This window comes from Salmo salar, chromosome ssa05 (genome assembly GCF_905237065.1).
Source record: "Salmo salar chromosome ssa05, Ssal_v3.1, whole genome shotgun sequence".
NCBI lineage: Eukaryota > Metazoa > Chordata > Actinopteri > Salmoniformes > Salmonidae > Salmo > Salmo salar.
In genome coordinates, this window is record NC_059446.1 from 82,291,210 (window position 1) to 82,312,180 (window position 20,971).

Sequence of the window (20,971 nt, forward strand, 5' to 3'; positions counted from 1 at the left end):
CAGGTCTCAGAGCGAGTGACGTCACCCGATGGAAACGCCATTAGCGCGCACCACCGCTAACTAACTAGCCATTTCACATCGGTTACACTGGTACCCCTGGTTGGGAATCACTGTTCTACGGTAATATAGTCATTGTTAGGTTGCAAAGAGAGTGTATATTACTGTAGATGTTCTAGGTTTACCAGTAAACTACAAGAATGTTGCTATCTTTCAAAGATTTGATGTAATCTGTCACAAGACATCTAGTGGCCCTTTTGGGTACTTCAGGTTATCTCAGGTGTCTAATTATCTCTGGTCCTCTCTCCGGCCTTATCACAAGTAAAATATAGGAAATCATTGAATAAGATGAATTTTAAAACAGAAAATAGAATGACAAAGCTGTAAAACATTCTCTTAAATATAAACCATCAACTTAGTGAATATCATTGGTGTTTAATATGAGGGTTTCAGCATGAAATATCCTCTTTTTTACACACTTGTATTTATTTTACTATGTCGTCAACATGTATTTGTTGTAAATGTTTTGTCGTCAAACTGGTGGCGGGTGTGAAAAAAGTCAATAGTTGGAAGAGTTGCAGAGTTAATTGAAAATAATGCCATTCTTGATTAGATGCTTTTTTTTATTAATTAGACCATTTATATTTCCACCATATGGTCTATTTACTAGAAACTCATGGACAATATGGACACAGATATAACAAATGAATACTACATAAATTCATATATATTTTGTTAAGTTATTCAAGTATAAATTACAAAGGTTACATTAGATTGCCATAGATTTTCTGCTAATTACCACATTTACTGGTAGCTTTGCAACCCTAGTTGTGGTGAAGAGATCAGGTCAACTAAACAGAGCTTTACTGTTGTGGTCACCATTGAACTAGTCTCAGAAATTCCAGACCTAGGGCAACAGGAACATGGTTAATGTGGGCTAGGCAAGGCAACCCATCTGCCTAGGGAGAATACCATGTAACGGTCACAGCTGCTTGTCCCCCTGACCAAGGCCATGGCATGGCAGTCTAGTTCACACCCGTCCAATCTATAGTCTGTGTCCCAAATGGAAGCCAATCCCCTAGGTATGTAGTACACTTCTTTTGACCTAGTTCCTCTGAGTTATGGAATGCTGAATACCCTATGGGCCGTTGTCAAAAGCAGTGCTCTATATAGGGAATAGGGTGCTCTTTGGGACACAACCTAGGTCTGTCCATCCATTCCAGCATGGTCCTCATCAGCTGTCCATGCATGCAGCGCTCCACTAGACTCCAGTGAATACCACACGAACACTGCTCCTAAAACTAGCCCTCTGGCACTTTATTCATAGGTTGTTTACATTTTGGAAATGGTCTGAATTGACTGTCAAACCAATGATGTCTCATTTTCCCAGGCCAGTAGCATCAATCAAGAGGATGTTTACTTTACACCCATTAATGGTTTCTCCATCCTGATTAGAGGAAAGTATTAATGCCACTGAGCTGTGGATTACATGCAGTCATTGCTATTGTGGGGAGTCATAGCCATGGATATCCTGTGTAGGCTGACCCAAATGACTGATGTACAGTACCCATCCTGAAACCTGTTAACACTTGACTGGACGCTTGATTATGATTGGTTACATTTGGTCCTGAAATAGATCAATATGTCCTCCATTTCAGAAAAAATAATCTAATCATTAACTTTTGTCATACTGGTGACTCAGTGGTGCCAAAGCCTAAAACTAATTCACATGTGAAAGTGAACACAGTAAAATAACTATGTTGACTAACAATTTTGAGTTAGGGATATGAGTTTGCAACAGTTACAATTGCATTATTATGTCATTACCATTGACATCACTGTTCCAGGACGTCAATATTGATATGACAAAACAACCCAAATTGGCTACATTCTCCATTTTCTATGGATAGAAAAATTGCAAAGCATTCAAAAAAATCCAGTTGCCAGAACTAATAAAGACACAACACTTGACATACCTTGTGTGGGGCTTTGAGAAGCCTGTGGACTCCAGCAATCTGATTGATAAGGGGGATATCTTCCCTGAAAGTGTACTGAGGCGGTCTGGTCGGCTCAGGAAAATTGGTGCTGTTGAATGGATCAGTATCATCTAAGAACTGTACCCTGCATACAAACGTAGCCATGATGTTGTATCCATGCAAGACGGTTTTTTAGAACTCAGGTTTCAAAAAGTAGAAGCGCTCCGTCTGGAGAAATCCTTTGATATGACGCGCAACCCCGCGCCCGACTGCTGGTCCCAGCAACAAATCCAAATCCACCGAGCTGTCAGGTTTTCTGCAGCAGGCAGCAAGTCCTGCTCTGCTCCCTCAATTATCGATGCACCCTCCTCTCCATTCGCCCCATACAGGCTCACAGAAATAAAGACACTGAACGCCGTCACACGGTAATATAAATCCAGTATCCCTCGTCCTGTCCTGAAGTATTTTCCAGCTATTATTCTCTCGTTCAGAATAATGTAAATTGTGTAGCGATGAGAGGGACGGCAGTATCCAAGGGCATTGCAGGCAGCCAGGCAGGCAAGGTGCTGAAGCAGACTGCGCTGAGGACGGTACTGCTAGACTTGTGGCGTCTGACGGTAACGTTAGTGGGATAGGGACTCCCTCCTCTAGCGCAAACTCGGCCAGTAGCAGCAGACAGCGCTGTCAGGGCGATGCAGGACGGGACCTTCACATTATATGCGTGTTGGTGACCTCCTGTGGCCGTGTGAAGAGAGGCTTGAAATACAATGCATTGTTGCCTGTAGCCTGTGGGGACAGTACAGTAGCTTACTGACAGATACTGTACCTTTGGAAGATTGTTGTTGTATGAATTGATTGGATAAAGGAAAATGATATGTTACCTATAGCTATAATTATATTAATAACGATGATGATTTGTTCTGGTTTTGTGTTGCCATGTTCAAATCAAAATCAAATCAAATTGTATTTGTCACATGCCCGAATACAACAGTTTGTATTCTGTTGTATTCTGTTTACAACAGTTTGTTGTATTAATTACAAATAATTCCACTCAGTGGTGATAACTTTGGTAAGTAGTCAGGTGAGTGAACAGTAGGAGCACTGGGCCAGTAACTGAAAGATCGCTGGATCGAATCCCCGAGCTGACAAGGTAAAAAAAATATGTTGATCTGCCCCTGAGCAAGTCTGTTATGTTGTGGTAGTTAACCCACTGTCCCCTGGGCATCGATCGGGATGTAGTTATTAACTCCGGGGATGTCAAGTCAGTTAACCCACTGTTCCCTGGGCATCGATGACGCGGATGTCAAGTCAGTTAACCCACTGTCCCCTGGGCATCGATGACGTGGATGTCAAGTCAGTTAACCCACTGTTCCCTGGGCATCGATGACGCGGATGTCAAGTCAGTTAACCCACTGTTCCCTGGGCATCGATGACGTGGAAGTCGATTAAGGCAGCCACCCACACCTCTCTGATTTAGAGGGGCTGGGTTAAATGCGGAAGACACATTTCAGTTGAATGCATTCAGTTCTACAACTGACTAGGTATCCCCCTTTCCCATTCTGCTGAGCAATCAAAACACTGATTTTCTATAGATGAGAGATGCAAGGAACATGATTAAGGCCAGGGTTTTTACCTGACCATCAGACATGATCAAAGAAACACTCTGGGCCTAAACATGATTACTGATCTATAATCATAAACCATCTACCTGGCCATACATTTTGCTGAGCTTATTTTTTACAGCTGAAGTTGATCACCTCTGACATTGAATGTTGAACCCTATAGCCTAGAGGTTAAACATCAGTATCTGAACCTCGGGTCTCATAAACATCATTATCAGAAAGAGTGCACAGTAGGATATGCAAAGAGATACAGGATGGCTCTGTGCATCCCTGACACCTCCCTCTCAGATAATATATCAATTATTGTTGAACGTGTTGTTTTGGTTGAGTCACACTTGACAAGATAACTTCACGTGTCACTCTTCAGCTTGGTAAAGCAATCATCTACTAAAACAAGTTCAGTTGAAAGGCTGTTTTGCAAAGTTGGCAACCAGTTTTTCCACACCTCAGCTAGTGTACCAGCTACCAGTAACCTATAAATCAGCTCTCCCCTGTCACACTGCTGAACCTGGCCATCTACACTGGAGGAACCATGAGACTACAGCTGCCCAACCCAGGCCTGGAAGACAGGATCCTGTCCCATGAGGAGCTGGACCAGCTGGAGACGGAAGAGGCTGGGAGTGGAGACAGGCCCAAATGGGACAACAAGACCCAATACATGCTCACCTGCGTGGGGTTCTGTGTGGGGCTGGGGAACGTATGGAGATTCCCTTACCTTTGCCAGAGTCATGGGGGAGGTAGGTGTTGTAGTGCTGTGGTGGGTTTGGATGGGGTGTGGTTGAATGGGGTTGGCTGTGGTGTGGTGTGGTTGGATGGGCTGTGGTGTGGTTGGATGGAATTGGATGGGGTTGGATGGTTTGTGGTGTGGTTGGATGGGGTTAGATGTGGTGTGCTGTACATGTGTGGTTATTTGGGTTGTGGTGTGGTTGGATGGGGTTGAATGGGGTTTGGTGTGGTGTGGTTGGATGGGGTTGAATGGGGTTTGGTGTGGTGTGGTTGGATGGGTCGGATGGGTTGGATGGGGTGTGGTGTGGTTGGATGGGGTTGGATGGGTTGGATGGGGTGTGGAAACATGTTTTTAGAAATGTTTGCAGATCATGTGTTGAAATTTTGAAGGATGTTAGAAGGAGCTGTGGTGTGGGTGCTGTGGTGTGGTTGGATGGGGTTGGATGAGCTGTGGTGTGGTTGGATGAGGTTGGATTGGATGGGGTGGGGTTTGGTTGGATGGGGTTGGAAGGGTTGGAAGGGTTGGATGGGTTGTGCTGTGGTGTGGTGTGGTTGGATGGGCTGTGGTATGGTTGGATGGGTTGAATGGGTTGTGCTGTGGTGTGGTTGGATGGGTTGAATGGGATGTGCTGTGGTGTGGTGTGGTTGGATGGGCTGTGGTGTGGTTGGATGGGTTGAATGGGTTGTGCTGTGGTGTGGTGTGGTTGGATGGGTTGAATGGGATGTGCTGTGGTGTGGTGTGGTTGGATGGGCTGTGGTGTGGTTGGATGGGTTGAATGGGTTGTGCTGTGGTGTGGTGTGGTTGGATGGGTTGAATGGGTTGTGCTGTGGTGTGGTGTGGTTGGATGGGCTGTGGTGTGGTTGGATGGGTTGAATGGGTTGTGCTGTGGTGTGGTGTGGTTGGATGGGGTTGGATGGGCTGTGGTGTGGTTGGATGGGTTGAATGGGTTGTGCTGTGGTGTGGTGTGGTGTGGTTGGATGGGCTGTGGTGTGGTTGGATGGGTTGAATGGGTTGTGCTGTGGTGTGGTGTGGTTGGATGGGGTTGGATGGGCTGTGGTGTGGTTGGATGGGTTGAATGGGTTGTGCTGTGGTGTGGTGTGGTTGGATGGGGTTGGATGGGCTGTGGTGTGGTTGGATGGGTTGAATGGGTTGTGCTGTGGTGTGGTGTGGTTGGATGGGGTTGGATGGGATCACTTGTACAGGGAAAGCTCATGTACTTATCTGATTTGCGTGATGAACAATCTGTATTTGGTGACCGTGGGAAAATACAGATTTTGCTTTACTTTACAGTGTTCTTATTATTGTAGGTGCAGTTTAACACATATTCTAATTACACATTGCACACATTGTTCCACTGTTCTCAGGTACATTAAGTGTACTTACAATACAATAAAAACACAGAACTAATGAGAACAGTGAAAAACATGTCTGCTGTTTATGTCACTAGTTTATGTGTACCGTAATCTCCGGACTATTAAGCGCACCTGAATATAAGCCGCACCCACTGAATTAAAAAAAATATATTATTTTGAACATAAATAAGCCGCACATGTCTATAAGCCGCAGGTGCCTACCGGTACATTGAAACAAATGAACTTTACACAGGCTTTAACGAAACACGGCTTGTAACAAAAATAAATAGGCTTTAACGAAACATGGCTTGTAACAAAAAATAAAAAATTAGCAGTAAGCTTTAGTTGTCTTTTTGCACTGAGACAATTCCTCACGCTGCTGTTTCCAACGTCTTATCATCGACTCATTAAGACCAAGCTCCCGTGCAGCAGCTCTATTTCCTTTTCCAACAGCCAGATAAATCGCCTTCAACTTCAAAGCTGCATCATATGCATTTCTCCGTGTCTTTGCCATGATGAGGGTGACAAAATGACTACCGTAATCAGAACGATGGGAAGTTCGAGAGCGCTCGATTTAATCTAAACAGTAAACAAAAAAGTTGTTTGACCTTAACCCGTTCGGCTATTTCATTGGTCTAATGAAAGCTTCATGCCGCCAAAAAACTGAGCACGTCACAAAATGTTTTTTTTTTTGGAAAAAAAAATTGAAAGTGGGAAAAATCCATATATTAGCCGCGTCATTGTTTAAGCCGCGTTGTTCAAAGCCTTATTGTCCGGAATTTACGGTAGTCTAACCATGGTGATCTGTCTCTATGGAGGCTCCATGGTGATCTGTCTATATGGAGGCTCCGTGGTGATCTGGCTCTATGGAGGCTCCATGGTGATCTGTCTCTATGGAGGCTCCGTGGTGATCTGGCTCTATGGAGGCTCCATGGTGATCTGTCTCTATGGAGGCTCCATGGTGATCTGTCTCTATGGAGGCTCCATGGTGATCTGTCTCTCTGGAGGCTCCGTGGTGATCTGTCTCTATGGAGGCTCCGTGGTGATCTGTCTCTATGGAGGCTCCGTGGTGATCTGTCTCTATGGAGGCTCCGTGGTGATCTGTCTCTATGTCGGCTCCATGGTGATCTGTCTCTATGGAGGCTCTGTGGTGATCTGTCTCTATGGAGGCTCCATGGTGATCTGTCTCTATGGAGGCTCCATGGTGATCTGTCTCTATGTAGGCTCCATGGTGATCTGTCTCTATGTAGGCTCCATGGTGATCTGTCTCTATGGAGGCTCCATGGTGATCTGTCTCTATGGAGGCTCCATGGTGATCTGTCTCTATGGAGGCTCCATGGTGATCTGTCTCTATGTAGGCTCCATGGTGATCTGTCTCTATGTAGGCTCCATGGTGATCTGTCTCTATGTAGGCTCCATGGTGATCTGTCTCTATGGAGGCTCCATGGTGATCTGCCTCTATGGAGGCTCCGTGGTGATCTGTCTCTATGGAGGCTCCATGGTGATCTGTCTCTATGTAGGCTCCATGGTGATCTGTCTCTATGTAGGCTCCATGGTGATCTGTCTCTATGGAGGCTCCATGGTGATCTGTCTCTGTGGAGGCTCCGTGGTGATCTGTCTCTGTGGAGGCTCCAGCACCACAAACACTGCATTTCATTAGCTAATGTAGTAACTTATTACTACTACTTATGCTGACAAGCCTTGTATAGGTGTTAAAGCTTGATTTACATCACACCTCCAGTCATATTGACTTGTCAATGACTGATGGAGAGGATATGCCTGGAGTCTATAGATAGATCCCAGGAAAAATACCTAACTGATTGTCAGTTAGTATTAATTTATTAATTTAGTTATTAATTTGCACTTTGCCCATGTCGCCAAACACATGATGCTACAGTGCCTTCAGAAAGTATTCATACCCCTTGATTTATTCCACATTTTGTTGTGTTACAGCCTGAATTCAATTATATTTATTTGAATTCACTATTCACAATCTACACACAATACCCCATAATGACAAAGTGAAAACATGTTTTTAGAAATGTTTGCAAATGTGTTGAAATATACATTTTACAAAAGTATTCACACCCCTGAGTCAAAACATGTTAGAATCACCTTTGGCAGCAATTACAGCTGTGAGTCTTTCTGGGTAAGTCTTTTAAAGCTTTGCACACCTGGATTGTACAATATTTGCATATTATTATTTTTAACATTCTTCTAACTCAAGTTGGTTGTTGATCATTTCTAGACAGCCATTTTCAAGTCTTGCCATAGATCTTCAAGCTGATTTAAGTAAAATCTGTAACTAGCCCACTCAGGAACATTGAACGTCGTCTTGGTAAACAACTCCAGTGTATATTTGGCCTTGTCTTTAAGGTTATTGTCCTGCTGAAAGGTGAACGTCTGTTGTGTCTGTTGGAAAGCAAACTGAACCAGGTTTTCCTCTAGGATTTGGCCTGTGCTTAGTTCTATTAGGTTTCGTTTTATCCTATAAATCTCCCCAGTCGATGACAAGCATACCCATACCATGATGCAGCCACCACCATGCTTGAAAATATGAAGAGTGGTATTCAGGGATGTGTTGTGTTGGATTTGCCCCAAACATAACACTTTGTATTCAGGACATAAAGTTCATTCAATTTTTTTGCATTATTACTTTAGTGCTTTATTTCATAAAGGATGCATGTTTCGGAATATTTTTTGTTCTATACAGGCTTCCTTTTAACTCTGTAAATTAGTTTAGTATTGTGGAATGACTACAATGTTGTTGATCCATCCTCAATTTTCTTATATCACAGCCATTAAACTCTGTAACTGTTTTAATAACCCTACTGCTGAGTTCGTTTCATGTTAATTCATTCTGTGTTCCCGGTCCAAAATGACCGCCCCATTATAGCTGATTATAAATCCATAATAATACATATATTATCACCTAATGTTGTGTTAGATCTTTTTATCAACTTAAGTTCTTGTGAACATTACAAGTTTTGAACTTCTATTTGCTATTTATGGCCTGTTGGCCTCATTGACCTGAGCTCATACAACTAGTTTTTGAGTAGAAAAAGCATAATGTATGGATTATTTTGACTATAACAAATACTCAGATGAAACATATTGTGCTATTTATCACAGACTACTTTGTGTCAAAGTTTAACAAGGACTCTCTCCTCCTCACCAGTGTCATGATCAAAGATAAGATCAAGAGCCTCACATACAGTATATTGTTTGGTCATTGTGCTGCCACAGAATGAATTGTGAGCAAGGCCTCAAAAAAAGCTTTATATACCAGAGCTGCGAGAAAAGTTATAAATATTATTGAAACAATGTTGCGATTGTTTGTGAGAATACCAACAGGTGTGGTTCCCGTGGGGGAAAGATTATATTGGGGAAAGGTTCCTGTGGGGGTTGCCATGGAAGCCAAGAAGGGGAGTGAGGTGTGTGTGTGTGTTCAAACACACGTGCATGTGGGGGTCTGGGAGAGGAAGTGTGTCCATCTGATGAATGGGCATGTGCTTGAACTCAATTTTATACACTAATTGTAGTCTCACCCATTCATTTCTAATGACCGGTCATTTTTGACCGGGAACACCACAGGTGTACAAAAGTTAAATAAAACACCCAAAATGTTATGAAAATCATCCAAATGTATTTTGTGTGTTCAGATGCCCTGTGTGGACAAAGTCATGGAACCTTATGACAATCAGATTAAATTAACTACATTTTCAGAGAGAAACCTTGTAAATCGGTCAAATTCGACCGGAACCCAGCAGGAGGGTTAAAGTCCATTGGCCTCATGGTAAAATCCCTGAGCGGTTTCCTTCCTCTCCGGCAACTGATTTAGGAAGGACACCTACATCTTTGTAGTGACTGGGTGTACTGATACACCATCCAAAGTGTAATTAATAACTTCACCATGCTCAAAGGAATATTCAATGTCTGCTTTTTTTGTATCCTTCTACCAATAGTTGCCCTTCTTTGCAAGATATTGGAAAAAGTCGCTGGTCTATGTAGTTGAATCTGTTTTTGAAATTCACTACTTGACTGAGGAACCTTATAGATAAATGTATGTGTGGGGTACAGAGATGAGGTAGTCATTAAAAAAATCATGTAAAACACTTTATTGTAGAGTCCATGCAACTTATTGTGACTTGTAAGGCACATTTTCACTCCTGAACTTATTTAGGCTTGCCATAACAAAGGGGTTGAATACTTACATTTTCAGCTTTTCATTTTTTATTCATTTGTAAGAATTTCACAAAACATAATTCCACTTTGACATGATGAGGTATTGTGTGTAGGCCAGGGACACAACGTCTCAATTGAATCCATTTTAAATTCAGACTGTAACACAACAAAATGTGGAAAAAGTCAAGGGGTGTGAATACTTTCTGAAGACACTGTATAGCCATCTACTGTATTGTTGGCAAACATTGAGAAGACTATTTCTAATGGTTATACACTGGGATAATGAGGGCTGTAACTACAGCATGTGTTCTCTTGTGCCGACCCAGGGTAGATAGGGTGCTGTAGCCCAGTCAAATCCACCCAGTGTGATAAATAGAATGAAACACTTCTGCTCTTATCTTATCTAAATACAGAGAGAGTGCCTAAATGGACTTACGGTTACATCCCATCACGTTCTATGGAAACCGTTTGACTACAAGCACCTGAATGACACATAAGGACTGTTAAGGCAGATAAAGACTGTTATCTACTGAAGATTGATAATGGACAGGAAAGCCTTGAGAAGTGTTTGTTGTGAACTGAGGGATAATCACTTGCACATTGAACCACCAACACCATCACTATCCCGTGCCACAGTAAATCCTTTACTTCAGCCATCCCTGCCTGCAACAGGTGTATTGACTTGTCTCCTTAAAAGGACATCAGTGTTATGTGATTCTCAAGTGGTTTTATTGTTTCTCTCCATCTGTTTCTATCCTTTTTTTGGCAGTATGTTTACATAGACAGGTATGTGTATCTATGAGCCCTGTGTTTTTATCCATACCCCAGTACAGGTGTTTCATATTTAAATTTGAACCTTTATTTAACTAGGCAAGTCAGTTAAGAACAAATTATTATTTAGAATGACAGCCTATCGGGGAACAGTGGGTTAACTGCCTTGTTCAGGGGCAGAACGACAGATTCTTACCTTATCAGCTCGGGGATTCGATCCAGCAGCCTTTCGGTTAATGGCCCAACGCTCGAACCACTTGGCTACCTGCCACCCCTATATATGATACAGAAGACTTGTAATATACACTCCATTACATCTGCAGGTGTCTGTACGTCATGAGATGTCATTAAGAGTCATGGATATGTACCAATGATTTAAGAGCTTTGATTGTGGCCCCTTTGTTCTCAGGTGCATTCATGATTCCTTTCCTGATCCTACTGGTTCTAGAAGGTGTTCCCCTGCTCCATCTGGAGTTTGCTATTGGTCAACGTCTAAGGAAAGGCAGTTTAGGCGTGTGGTCAACAATTCATCCTTACTTAGCTGGAGTTGGTAAGCAACACTTTCCCTATCTCTGGTCCAGGGCAAATACATAACGTGCAGTTTGCTGCATGTAAGCAGCAGAGAAACGCCCCGGGACCAGAGCTACACGTGATGCTTCAATAAACCTTAAGTCATCATGGACTCACTGCTCTGTGTTCTTGCCAGGCATAGCGTCCATGTTTGTTTCTTTGATGATCAGCCTGTACTACAACACCATCATGGCCTGGGTGATGTGGTACTTGTTTAACTCCTTCCAAGAGACGCTGCCTTGGAGCCAGTGTCCCCTCAATTACAATCTAACAGGTAAGAGTTCAGTACAGACACAGTCTCCATGCAAGACTGGTGAAAATGAGAAATCAAATCAAATCAAATTGTATTTAGACACATGTGCCGAATACAATAGGTGTAGACCTTACAGTGAAATGCTTACTTACAAGCCCCTAACCAACAATGCAGTTAAAAAAAAATACGTATAAGAATAAGAGATAAAAGTGACAAGTAATTAAAGAGCAGCAGTAAAATAACAATAGCAAGACTATATACAGGGGGGTGCCACTCCAGACTCAATGTGCGGGGGCACCGGTTAGTTGAGGTAGTATGTACATGTAGGTAGACTTATTAAAGTGACTATGCATAGATGACAACCGAGAGTAGCAGATGTACTGTATAGTATTTGAGACATTATGGGGGTCAGGGGTCAATTCCATTTAAAATTCAGCAAATTCAGAAAGCCAACAGATATTTCATAGAGGAGAACTGAGAAAAATGTTAGTTTACTTTCTGATTTAATTAACTGAATTGAAATGGAATTGACCTCAACCCTGATAAACATGCTTCACACTCAGGATGACAGCTACATTACAAGGAAGAAGTACATTTATTATGGAATCTGAAGATACTCTACATGTACTATGGCTGAACATTGTCTGCATCCTAAATGCCACCGTATTCCCTATAGTGTAATACTTTTGACCAGAGCTCTATTGGCCCGGGTCGAAAGTATTGCACAAGGGAATAGTGTGCTGTTTGGGATGCAACCTATGTATGAATCATCCAGTCGTGTATGTCTAATTATAATAATGTATTATTTGTCAATTCTTTACCTAAATGTCCCAGGCCTGGTGTCAGAGTGTGAGCAGAGCTCCCCGGTGGATTACTTCTGGTACAGAGAGACCCTGAACACCACCCCAGACATCGGTGAAAACGGGGGTCTACAGTGGTGGATGGTGCTGTGTCTGGTCAGTGCCTGGGCCGTGCTCTATATCTGCATCATCCGAGGCATCGAGACCACTGGGAAGGTAGAGCAGCTCAATCTATCTGAGACCAGGACTACATGTTAACGTTCACATCTATATCCAATTAGGACCAATAACAATGGATGAAAATGGACAAATGGACAAATAAAATAGTATAAAGGAAGTTTTATGTATCATGTCTCAGTGATTGCGAATACAAATAAAGATATAGTGAAATCACTGTCTACCCTCTCATCATAGGCTGTGTATATCACCTCAACGCTACCCTACGTCGTGTTGAGCATTTTCCTGATCAGAGGTCTGACTTTGAAAGGCTCTTTGAGTGGAGTCGTGTTTCTTTTCACCCCGGACGTAAGTCAAGTGTTGTGGTCCAAATGGCAACCTATTCTCTACATAGTGTACTACTTTTGACTACAGCCATATGGGCCCTGGTTAAAAGTAGTGCACTATACAGGGAATAGGATGCCATTTGGGACACCGTTACACTTCACAAAAAAACTCACACTAAAAGAAATGCAAACCCATCCCTGAAATGATATCAGATAAATAGGTCATATATAAATCAGGTAAATGTGATTCATGTAACAAAACGTTGTGTTGTCCCAGTTGACAGAGCTGACCAACCCAACTACCTGGCTGGATGCAGGTGCCCAGGTGTTCTATTCCTTCTCCATAGCATTTGGCGGACTCATCTCTTTTTCCAGCTACAACTCTGTGTAGTAAGTCACAATCATCCATCTAAACTACTATTGTTTAATCAATGTGTTATATATTTTAGAAAAAAGTGTTTTACTATGTTGTATTGGGACACTTTTGAATTGCGTTATAAAGCACGACAACTGTGCTAAAATCGAGCGTTATGGTGTTCATATTAGGACAGGCTCAGTCTCAGCACCTGGGTCTCGTTCCCGCCCTGTGCAACTGGGTCCTGGACTTTCTGATGGGACGCCCCCAGGTGGTGAGGGTAGGAAACAACATCTCCATCCCGCTGATCCTCAACACTAAGGCCCCACAAGGGTGCGTTCTCAGCCCTCTCCTGTCCTCCCTGTTCACCCATGACTGCGTGGCCATGCACGCCTCCAACTCAATCATCAAGTTTGCAGATGACACTACAGTGGTAGGCTTGATTACCAACAACGACAAGACGACCTACAGGGAGAAGGTGAGGGTCCTCGGAGTGTGGTGTCAGGAAAATAACCTCACACTCAAAGTCAACAAAATAAAGGAGATGATCGTCGACTTCAGGAAACAGCAGAGGGAGCACCCCCCTATCCACATCGATGGGACAGTAATGGAGAAGGTGGAAAGTTTTAAGTTCCTCAGCCACAACATCACAAACAAACTGAAATGGTCCACCCACACAGACAGCATTTCTTCAGGAGGCTGAAGAAATTTGGCTTGTCACCGAAAACACTCACAAACTTTTAGAGATGCACAATCAAGAGCATCGGGTCAGACTGTATCACCGCCTGGTATGGCAACTGCTCCGCCCACAACCGTAAGGCTCTCCAGAGGGTAGTGAAGTCTGCACAACACATCATCGGGGGCAAACTACCTGCCCTCCAGGACACCTACACCATCCGATGTCACAGGAAGGACAAAAATATCATCAAGGACAACAACCACACGGGCCACTGCCTGTTCACCCCACTATCATCCAGAAGGCGAGGTCAGTACAGGTGCATCAAAGCTGGGACCGAGAGACTGAAAAACAGCTTCTTTCTCAAGGCCATCAGACTGTTAAACAGCCATCACTAACATTGAGTGGTTGCTGCCAACATACTGACTCAAATCTCTAGCCACTTTAATAATAAAATATTATATGTAATAAATGTATCGCTAGTCACTTTAAACAATGCCACTTTATATAATGTTTACATACCATACATTACTCATCTCATATGTATATACTGTACTCTATAGCATCTACTGCATCTTGCCTATGCCGCACAGCCATCGCTCATCCATATATTTATATGTACTGTTGTGTCTTTGCTATGCCAGATTAAGTGATATGACATGCTATTTTATAAAATAATTTCTCTGTAATTAATATTACCTGATTAAACTAATCATGTAAATGTAATTATCTAGAAAGAATGTTAATAGACCTGTTATCTTCCGAATAAACTCTTAAAGACCTGGTAATCTTTTACCCCAAAAGTAGTCAATCATTAATTGTCACCGTATTCAGTCTCATCTGAACGTCGTAAATTCTTGGTTATCTTCACGAACCCTGGCTAACAAGTTGAATCAGCAATACAACATTTGGTTTAATTATTTATTTTCTAAATAATCACACAGAATTACATATACACAGGATGGATCATACGTTGATTACTAATTATGTCATACAAGAAAACGTCCCTAGTGGACGGAACTGGTATGACGGCCGGTTACACAAAGAAAGGGGGTTGGGTTTGAATGAAAGCGCGGGAAGACTGAGGAACAAAAGGTTTGGGTCGCTATCAGACCTCGTGAAGCTATGCTATTGTAATCTTATGCATTCTAAATAACCGCCCACTTGGAAAAGGAAAATGCAAGAAATATTTACTCTGAGCTGCGCTTCGATAGATTGGTCATAGATGGAAGGCTGGGTTGCCCAGCAGGGATGTCTTGTCCTCTGAAGAATGTCTGGTGGTAAAGTGGATACGTTGTAGTACCGTTGTCGTGTGGTAGATCAAATACTTTGTCCGTCCTTTCCTAGACCACGTTTACAGCTGCAGCTGCTAACTCAACGGCTAGGAGGTAGCTCTTCTTTAGTGAATAAGAGTTCAAAGTTCATACCAGGTTGCCATACTATACACTTATGCTATATTCTGGCTGGTATAGTCGAAATTCATCCTTCCGGCGTGTCGATCGTCACCTCCACGTTGAAATTCGCCCTTTTTAAGGTATGGACAGCAGTCCTCACGTCACCGGGAACACGATGCTAATTTCGTTAGTTTATTGTCGTTCAAACATTCTCAACCAGAGCTCACGCTGAGGTTGGCTTAGTTCTGTAGTTGATATTATCCCTTTTAACGTATGGACAGCAGTCCTCATGTCCTCGGGAACAACAAAGTTACATTTTCGTAAAGGGGCTTATGTAGTGGTGGGAGAGAAGGGCGTGTTTCATAGTTTACAACCAATGTCTGTTCACTTGGGCACTGAGTGAGCAGAGTTTTTACTTTATGAAAACCATTTATGACAGCTAAAATTACATTTCATCTTTTCACAAATAGTTTCATATTTAAACATTTAAATTGCACAACAATTCCATGTGAATCTGACTAGACTTTCCAAGATACATTTCATGTCATCCTATCATCAGTAACAATGTCTCAGACGACAACTGATCTGACATCATATTCTTTAAGTACCAATGCATATTTTCAGCTGGTTGGATTACCGAAATATGGTTCTGTTCCCCACCCTTTTGACGTTACCAGACTCTCTCTATGTTTACAAAGGGCTTTCCAACAGTCACATCTGTAGAGTAGAGAGAGGAAAGGGGGAAGATATTTATGGGGGTCATAAACCTCACCAACACGGCAACGTCATGACAGTACATTCTTATTCATTCCTTTACACTTGTGTACAGTATATAAGGTAGTTGTTGTGAAATTGTTAGATTACTTGTTAGATATTACTGCATGGTCAGAACTAGAAGCACAAGCATTTTGCTACATTCGCATTAACATCTGCTAACCATGTGTATGTGACCAATAACATTTGATTTGATTTGATTTGAGCAGGACGTTGTTGTTTTTGATCCCCAGTAACAACTGTGAACAGGATGCAGTGATCATCTCTGCCGTCAATGGCTTCACCTCCGTCTACGCTGCAACAGTCATCTACACCATCATTGGTTTCAGAGCCACAGAGAGATTTGACAACTGTCTTGGCGGGTAGGAATCTACCCGTCTCTGTAGATGACATGTTCCTACTACAGTACTCACTGCATCCGATATGATATGAGTACAGTTGCCAAAATTCGTCACCTTTCCCAAAATTCCCAGGTTTTTCAGAAATCCCAGTTGGAAGAGTCATGGAATCAGGATGGGATAAGCAGGACATCTGGGAATCCTCCAACCACAATTTCTGTAAAATCGGGGAATTTTGCAACCCTAAATGTACCTAACAGTGCCCCCTACATCCGATATGACAGTATAATAGCCGATGTGACATAGTTAGATGTAATGTTACCACGAAAGTTACCATGACGTCAACTCATTTTCCACAATGATTCTGTAGAAATATCCTGGCACTGCTGAATACATTTGATCTTCCCGAGGGAAACGTCACTGAAAGCAACTATGATCAGGTTCTCCAGAGTCTCAATGGAACACATCCAGAAGTCATTCAGGGACTCAACTTGAAGACCTGTGACTTGAACACTTTCCTCAGCGAGGTATGATTTTTAGGGCTGGTTTCCCAGACACAGATTAACCGTAGTCCCGGACTAAAAAGCATGCTCAATGAGATTCTCCATTGAAAGTGCTTTTTAGTCCAGCAGTAGGCCTAATCTGTAAATGGGAAACCAGAGTTTTAAAGCTAGCTAAGGTCTCTTACGTACATGCTCCACATGCTTTTAATTTCATCGTATAAATACTGACAATATAAGAATATTATTTTAGCTTGACTATATGGCAATGGCAATCCCAAAGGGAACTATACACTGAATATTCTAGTCCTATACAGTGTAGTAACACAATGTTATTTAAAACAGGCTCTAATTCCACTCCTTCTCTATGTGTCTTGCTACAGGGGGTTGAAGGAACTGGTCTGGCCTTTATCGTGTTCACAGAGGCCATCACTAAGATGCCTGTATCTCCTGTTTGGTCAGTCTTGTTCTTCATCATGCTCTTCTGTCTCGGCCTGTCCTCCATGTTTGGCAACATCGAAGGAGTTCTTGTACCACTTCAGGACCTGGGGGTTTTCCCCAAAAGTTGGCCCAAAGAGGCCACCACAGGTGAGACAAGAGTTGGGACAGACTGGGACCGGACATCAGCTCAGGCAACACACCATTAATTTACTTCGGACCAAAACCCCCCGCTGGTCTAAAGATGGACCAGCCTATCTGTCATTTGCCCGAACTGCCCTATGGCCAGTCTGTTTCTGGACAAGTGCAATCCAGACCTATTTTTTCCAATGTTGAGAGATTGAAGCCTCTTTGTTAAATATCTTTAACTCATGTTCTTTATTCTGTTACAGGGATAACATGTGTCCTCTGCTGCATTGTTGGACTGATATTTGTCCAAGGCTCAGGGAACTACTGGCTGTCCCTCTTTGACAGCTTTGCTGGGTCCATTCCTCTGCTGATCATTGCATTCTGTGAGATGGTCGGGGTTGTGTACCTCTATGGTATTGATAGGTGAGTAATACATTAATTCTGTGAGATGGGGGGTTGAGTTCGAAACATTACATCAAATCAAATCAAAGTTTATTTGTCACGTGCGTTGAATACAACAGGTGTAGACCTTACAGTGAAATGCTTACTTACAGGCTCTAACCAACAGTGCAAAAAAGGTATTAGGTGAACAATAGGTAAGTAAGTAAAGAAATAAAAACAACAGTAAAAAGACAGCGAAAAATAACAGCAGTGAGGCTATATACAGTAGTGAGGCTATAACAGTAGCGAGGCTATATACAGGCACCGGTTAGTCGGGCTGATTGAGGTATTATGTACATGTAGATATGGTTAATGTGACTATGCATATATGATAAACAGAGAGTAGCAGTAGCGTAAAAGAGGGTTTGGCAGATGGTGGGTGGCGGAACACAATGCAGATAGCCCGGTTAGCCAATGTGCGGGGGCACTGCTTGGTCGGGCCAATTGAGGTAGTATGCATCAGATGACCTGGCCTCCACAATCACCCGACCTCAACCCAATTGAGATGGTTTGGGATGAGTTGGACCGCAGAGTGAAGGAAAAGCAGCCAACAAGTGCTCAGCATATGTGGGAACTCCTTCAAGACTGTTGGAAAAACATTCCTCATGAAGCTGGTTGAGAGAATGCCAAGAGTGTGCAAAGCTGTCATCAAGGCAAAGGGTGGCTACTTTGAAGTATGTAAAATATAAAATACATTTTTAACACGTTTTTGGTTACTACATGATTCCATATGTGTTATTTTATGGCTTTTACGTCTTCACTATTATTCTACATTGTAGAAAGTAGTAAAAATAAAGAAAAACCCTTTAATGAGTAGGTGTGTCCAGACTTTTGACTGGTACTGTATAATGACAATTGTTTTGTGTGTCTCTCTCTGTGCCAGGTTCAACGATGATATAAAGTTCATGATCGGCCACAAGCCCAACTTCTTCTGGCAGATCACATGGAGATTTGTCAGCCCCGCCATCATGTTTGTCATCTTTGTGTTCTACCTTATCACTAAAGTCACCGAAACGCTCCTATATAAAACCTGGAATCCTGAATCGGTACTGTTTTTGCTCTGTCAAGTCTATAAATCTGTTGAAATCAAAACATTCAAATTGCAACACATAAATGTTGCTGTCATTTGTTTTCAGGCCTCTTAACATACTACTCACAAACAAAGATTTTCCATATGCCTATATTTACATGTATAGCTCCACTAGTCACATAATCTCCATATGGTACAGTACTGTACATTACAGTGACAACACGGACATACTAAAAGCCTTATACCATTCATCTTCCGTTACAGGAAAACTTCCCTACATTGGAGGAGAAGCCCTATCCAGCCTGGATCTATGTGATAATCTTTATCCTGGCAGGGATACCCAGTCTAGCTGTGCCTGGCACTGCTCTCTTCAAATGTTTACGGAGGAAGAGAGATAGAAGTCTGAACAGCAAGAGCTCAAAACAGTCTCTAACCAAATTGACATGAACGACAAGGCTCAGGATGGTACATCCCGTACCTGATTACCCGTAATAACTCCCCACCAATAAAAACTTCATAAATACAAAGCCTTTAACGTTTATTCATTTTCATAAACGTATGTACTGTTTTTATTTATTCATGATTATTTATTTCATTTCTTTCATTCTGTAAAGTGTGTTGTGACTTTAAATTGTGATTTGACTTGATTTTTAGCATAGTATTGCTGTATATCTTGTAAACTGAAATGTCTATGAATGAAAACTGTATTATCTGAGGATGCTTCTTAGATCGAGGACTCCGGACATGTAAGTACATTTTAGTATTTCATTGTAACTTAGAATAACATTAGAGGAATGTAGCTGGCATAAGCTACCTGAGGTCTCTTGAGGTTATAGCAGACATTAAAGGGCTACGGAAAGTGGGAAGCAAACTACATATTGAGTCAATACTGCCATCTATTGGTAAACATAATACTTAACATACACTGAGTGTACAAAACATTAAGAACACCTGCTCTTTCCATGACGTAGACTGACCAGGTGAAAGACATGATCCTTTTTTCATGTCACTTGTTAAATCCACTCCTACTCAGTGTAGATGAAGGCGAGGCGACAGGTTAAAGAAGGATTTTTATGCCTTGAGACATGGATTGAGTATGTGTGCCATTCAGAGGGTCAATGGGCAAGACAAAATATTTAAGTGCCTTTGAACGGGGTATGGTAGTAGGTGTCAGGCGCACCGGTTTGTGTCAAGAACTCCAACGCTGCTGGGTTTTTCACACAACAGTTTCCCCTGTGTATCAAGAATAGTCCACCACCCAAAGAACTTCCAGCCAACTTGACACAACTGTGGGAAGCATTTAAGTTAACATGGGCCAGCATCCCTGTGGAATGCTTTTGACACCTTGTAGGATTCCATGCCCCAGTGAATTGAGGCTGTTCTGAGGGCATACTTTCATTCTGCAGCACTAGAGGGCAGAGTTAGCTATTCATCTGAAGTCATAAATTTCTCCTCTTCAAATGTAGTTCTCATTATTTCTTGCTGTAGTTTTTTATGAATCTCCACTGCTTTTGCTACTCTGTATTAGCTTGCTCTAACGAGGGTTTAGGTTCAGGTTGTTGTTTCTAAAAGGGTAGCATGGCCATCCTCCAACTAAATATTTCCTAATACATTTCAACTTATTTGACGGAGTTGATTGCACGATTGATTCTAATATGATGCCATTTCAATATGAATGGATACTGCTGTCAGGCCTGAGAGCCAATAGATGGTAGTGACTGGTCTGACCATGGATGTGCTGTACAGAGTCCACATGGGTGAGTTGGGAGGCTGCCCTCTTGAGATAAGTGTGCAGATTGTATATTTAAGCAATAAGGCCCGAGGGGGTGTGGTATTTGGGCAATATTCCACGGCTAAGGGTTGCTCTTAGGCACCATGCAACACGGTAAAAAGCAATGTTCTGATATACCACGGCTTTGAGCCAATCAGCATTCAGGGCTCGAACCACCCAGTTCATAATAATTCTTATGCCATGATCAAATCAAAACTTTGTGGATACAGAGAATCCCCATGAATAACACAGATAAAACAGCTAAAGTACTCTGTACAGTAACCAACAATAACATAATGATCCTCACCATCACAACCACCATCTAATTGGAGTTAGTTCTACTCTATAGAGAAGAACCCAACAGTATAT

The 20,971-nt window shown here is 42.3% G+C and overlaps 2 protein-coding genes across 2 annotated transcripts in view; one reads left to right on the forward strand and one right to left on the reverse strand.

The window, feature by feature from the left end:
* Positions 1-2,608, reverse strand: part of fhod3b (formin homology 2 domain containing 3b) — a 270,483-nt gene extending 267,875 nt beyond the window's left edge. Inside the window, 1 exon segment of the mRNA XM_045719149.1 lies at positions 1,974-2,608. Coding sequence (XP_045575105.1) covers positions 1,974-2,138 — 165 coding nt within the window. The 5' untranslated portion in view covers positions 2,139-2,608.
* A 1,403-nt stretch (positions 2,609-4,011) lies between these two features.
* LOC106597269 (sodium-dependent neutral amino acid transporter B(0)AT1) lies at positions 4,012-19,358 on the forward strand. The gene is made up of 12 exons (XM_045719150.1): positions 4,012-4,332; positions 11,040-11,180; positions 11,337-11,474; positions 12,288-12,469; positions 12,668-12,778; positions 13,034-13,146; positions 16,189-16,317; positions 16,664-16,820; positions 17,177-17,381; positions 17,624-17,783; positions 18,685-18,847; positions 19,096-19,358. The coding sequence occupies exons 1-12, from the start codon at positions 4,128-4,130 to the stop codon at positions 19,276-19,278; spliced, it is 1,887 nt and encodes a 628-aa protein (XP_045575106.1). The 5' UTR covers positions 4,012-4,127; the 3' UTR covers positions 19,279-19,358.
* Positions 19,359-20,971: the final 1,613 nt, after the last annotated feature.